Source organism: Myotis davidii, unplaced genomic scaffold (genome assembly GCF_000327345.1).
Source record: "Myotis davidii unplaced genomic scaffold, ASM32734v1 scaffold56, whole genome shotgun sequence".
NCBI lineage: Eukaryota > Metazoa > Chordata > Mammalia > Chiroptera > Vespertilionidae > Myotis > Myotis davidii.
In genome coordinates this window covers 480,445-484,495 of record NW_006287458.1, presented here as the reverse complement: position 1 = coordinate 484,495, position 4,051 = coordinate 480,445, and the positions used below count along the sequence as shown (strand labels likewise).

Here is a 4,051-nt window from a genome sequence, read left to right as displayed (position 1 = left end):
CTGAAGGGTCCCAGGTTCGATTCCAGCCAAGGGCATGTACCTTGGTTGTGGGCACATTCCCAGTAGGGGGTGTGCAGGAGGCAGCTGGTCGATGTTTCTCTCTCATCAATGTTTCTAACTCTCTATCCTTGTCCCTTCCTCTCTGTAAAAAATCAATAAAATAAATATTTTTTTAAAAAAAAGAAAATAGAGGTAGTAGAGGGAAGAGAGCTAAGAGCAGGTGTGTTGGAGCCAGAGAGCTGGGTTTGGACTCCAGCTCTGCCATTCACAAGCTGTGTGACCTAGAGCCAGTCACGTAAGCTCTCTGAGCCTCAGTGTTTTCAGGTGCAGAGTAAGGATAGTAAAGGGACCGACCTCCTAGGATTGTCAAGAAGACTAAAGGAGTAAACATTTATAAATCGTCTGGCATAATACTTGGCACATACATGTGAAATAAGAAATAAAATGTGCCCTGGCTGGGTGGCTGAGTTCATTGGAGTGTCGTCTCAAGCACCGAAAGGTGGCGGGTTCAATCAAGTACAGAAGGCAGCCGATAGATCTTTCTCTCTCACATCCATGTTTCTTTCTCTCTCCGCCCCCCTCCCTCTCTCCTTCAAATCAAATTTTTAAAGAATCTTTTTGTTCAATTTATTGATTTTTAGAGAGAGAGGAAGGGAGAGGAAGAATGAGAAACATCAATATGAGAGCAAAATATCAGAGTGAAACATTGATTGATGCCTCCTGCACACCACGTACCAAGGATCCAGCCTGCAACCTGGTACGTGTCCCAACCAGGAATCAAACTGGCAACCTTTTCGTGCGCTGGACGATGCCCAACCAATTTTTCACAGAATATATATCTTCAGGTGAGGATTAAGAAAGAAAGAAATGAAATGAAATGCGAGGAAAAGGTTGGCGCCATGACCTGGGACTACAGCATTTAAGAGGGAGATAAAGTATGAAACCAAGTTGGGGTTGGGGATGGAGCAACAAAATCTACAGGACCATGCCCCCCTCACCCCCCACCCGGGCCCTAGAATCTGATGAACTTCACAGGCATTGGTACCTGTATTCTGAATATGAAATCTTATTATATCACAGGATATAACCTCTATCACATGAAAGGTACAGCCATAGCCTGGAATTACAGAGAAAGCTTTGCCGTAAGCTCTGCCTCATCCCAGCCACGTGACCTTGGGCAAACTGCTTGCCCTTTTCTGAGCCTCAGTCTTACATCCTGGCTCCAACCAGTTTCTTGGGGGGGCGGGGGAGGGGGGGGGATGAGGAAAGCCAACAGTCCATCAGGCTCCCTGAATGCATGGGATCTGCCCCGCCCGGCCCGCCCGGCCCACACGCACCATGCCCAGGTGGCCCAGCAGCCAGTTGCGCCGGGGCGGCTGGGGGAAGCAGCGCAGCCGGCGGCAGGTGACGTAGAAGTGCCAGCAGAGCCGCAGGCACCGCAGCAGCAGGTGGAAGAGGAAGAAGAGCAGGGAGAGGAGGAGCGCGGACACGGCATATAAGCGGAAGGTGGTCTTCTCCAGTCCCAGCAGGCGCAGCAGATGTTCCGTGACGGGCAGCATCCTGGGGGGACACACAGGGTAGGGGTCAGTGCCGACGGAAACCGCCCTCCGGCCACCCGTATGCCATCTGCAATATGCACAGTGACCTGTGGAGTCAAGCCTGGTGTGCCTGGCACACAGTAGGTGCTCAATACGTGTGAGTTCCAGAGGCCAAGAGTACATCTCTCTCCTGCCCTCAGTGGTCTCCGCCAGCTAGCCAGACGGATGCCCCAGTGCCCACCACATGCCCTCAGCCTTGACTTTGCAGGACATCCCTCCTGACTTCTCTGCCCCCGCAGCTGGTCAGAGAGCTGGAAAATGAAGACACGCCCTGCCCCCAAAGCAGCTCTCATCCATGACGGGGGAGCATTGCTAGATCAAGATGCCAGCGCCTTCTCCCCTTGGGTGCAATGACCCTGAGGTGTGGGTTCCACGTGCACTACCAACGGGGTTAAACTCCAGCTGGCCACAATAGAAAGTTTCTCTGTGATATGCTCCACTTCTTTCTCCTCCTCCTCGGCCTCCTCCACCTTCACCTCCTTCTTTAAATTGAGATAAGGGTCACACGACATAGAAGGAACCATTTTAAAGTTCACAGTCCAGTGGCACCTAGTGCATTCACACGGTTGTGCAACCATCACCTCTACCTAGTCCCCAAATGTTGTCATCACCCCAAAAGGAAACCCCGTCCCCCTGAGCTCCCCATTCCCCCCATACCTACAGCCCCCGGCAGCCACTGATCTACTTGCTGTCTTTGTGTAATTACCTGTTCTGGACATTTCAGATCAATGGAATCATACCACATGTGACCTGTGTTTGGCTCCTTGAACTTAGCATGATGTTCTCGAGGCTCATCCACGTTGTGACATGCGTCAGCGCTTTATTTGTTCTGCTGAGTGACTTTCCATGGTAAGGATATATCCCAATGTGTTTATTCATTCATCTGTTGATGGGCATCTTAGATGTCTCCACCTTTTGCCTATTGGGACATGTGCTGCTATGCATCTGTGTGGGCATGTATTTGTTTGAGTCCCTGTTTTCACTTCTTTCAGGTTCACATCCTCCTTGCTTTTTCTGGGATCACTTCCCAGGTAAACTGCTTGCTCTCAAATCCCTGATCTAAGGTCAGCTCCTGAAGCAGCCAACCAAAACAAGGTGGGTGGGTAACAATAATAATAACTCAGTGACCAGAACCGGTGCCCTGACTACATGCTGTCTCGTGGAATCTTAAGTCAATCCTTAGAGGGAGGTCCCATCATTCTCTCTATTTTCTTTTCTTTAAAAAAAAAACACCATGTTTTATTGATTTCAGAGATAGGGAGAGGGAGAAAGAGATAGAAACATGAATGATGAGAAAATCATTGATCGGCTGCCTCCTGCACACCCCACACTGGGGATTGAGCCTGAAACCCAAGCATGTGCCCTGACTGGGATCGAACTGTGACCTCCTGGATCATTGGCCAGTGCTCAACCACTGACCCACACCAGCCAGGCTCATTCTCTCTATTTTCCAGACAACTAAACATCTGTTCCCCCAGCTCAAGGGAGACAAGAGCTGGCCCCAGAAGACCCCATCAGAGGCCAACCTCAATCGCCCTCACAGGGAGAGCCATTGATCTCAGGCAATGCCAAGGGGATTCCTGGAAGGGTGGGTCCTATCCTCACCTCTTCTTTCTACCCAGTCCTACCAGACTGGGTTCCCTCTACGCTCCTACTTCCCCCGGCAACACAGATGAAGAAACCCTGCACTTCAGGTCCCCACCTAAGCCTCAGTCCCCACCCACTCCAGCTGGTGGTGCCCCCGGGGCTCAGACTCCCAGGCTCTTCCACCTGCTGGTGTCCAGCCACATCAACCGTGCAGGAAACATGAAGTTTCTATTGGTCACTGCATCCTGGGAAAAGATCTGGGTAGATCATCACCAAATTTGGAGAGGCCAACTGGGATGGTCTGACTTAAAACGAAGATGACACGAACTCTTGTTAGGATGGCTACTATCCAAAACAGGAAATAACAAGTGCTGGCCAGGATGCAGAGGAACCGAAATGCATATGTATTGCCGCTGGGAATGTAACACGGTACAGCCAGGTTGCGGAAAACAGTATGGAAGTTCCTCAAAAGAAATGATACAGAATTGCCGTATGTTCCAGCAATCCCATTTCTGGATGGATCTCTAAAAGCAGCAAAAGTAGGGGCTCAGATATTTGTGCGTTCATGTCCACAGCAGCCTTATTCATAATGGCCAATAGGTGGGAGCAACCCAAGTGTCCATAGAAGGATGAATGGATAAACAAAATGGGGTACATCTATACAACGGACTATTACTCAGCCCTGGAAAGTAAATTCTGACACATAACACAACATGAATGAACCTCGAGGACACTGTGTTAAGTGAAATAAGCCAGTCACACCAGACACAAATACTGTGAGGTCCACTTCCATGAGGTCCTGAGAGTAGTCCCATTCCTAGAGACAGAGAGTAGAAGGGTGGGTGCCAGGGGCTGGGGGGAGGGGG

At 50.2% G+C, this 4,051-nt stretch overlaps 1 protein-coding gene across 2 annotated transcripts in view; it reads right to left on the bottom strand.

The window, feature by feature from the left end:
• The window catches only part of LOC102765481 (cytochrome P450 4F22), a 27,241-nt gene that overhangs the window by 19,608 nt on the left and 3,582 nt on the right, over positions 1 to 4,051 (bottom strand). For both annotated transcript variants that reach the window (XM_015560974.1, XM_006759229.2), the window contains one exon: positions 1,338 to 1,560. In XM_015560974.1, the coding sequence (XP_015416460.1) occupies positions 1,338 to 1,559 (222 nt within the window). In that variant the 5' untranslated portion in view covers position 1,560. Of the gene's footprint in view, positions 1 to 1,337; positions 1,561 to 4,051 lie in introns of those variants that run through there.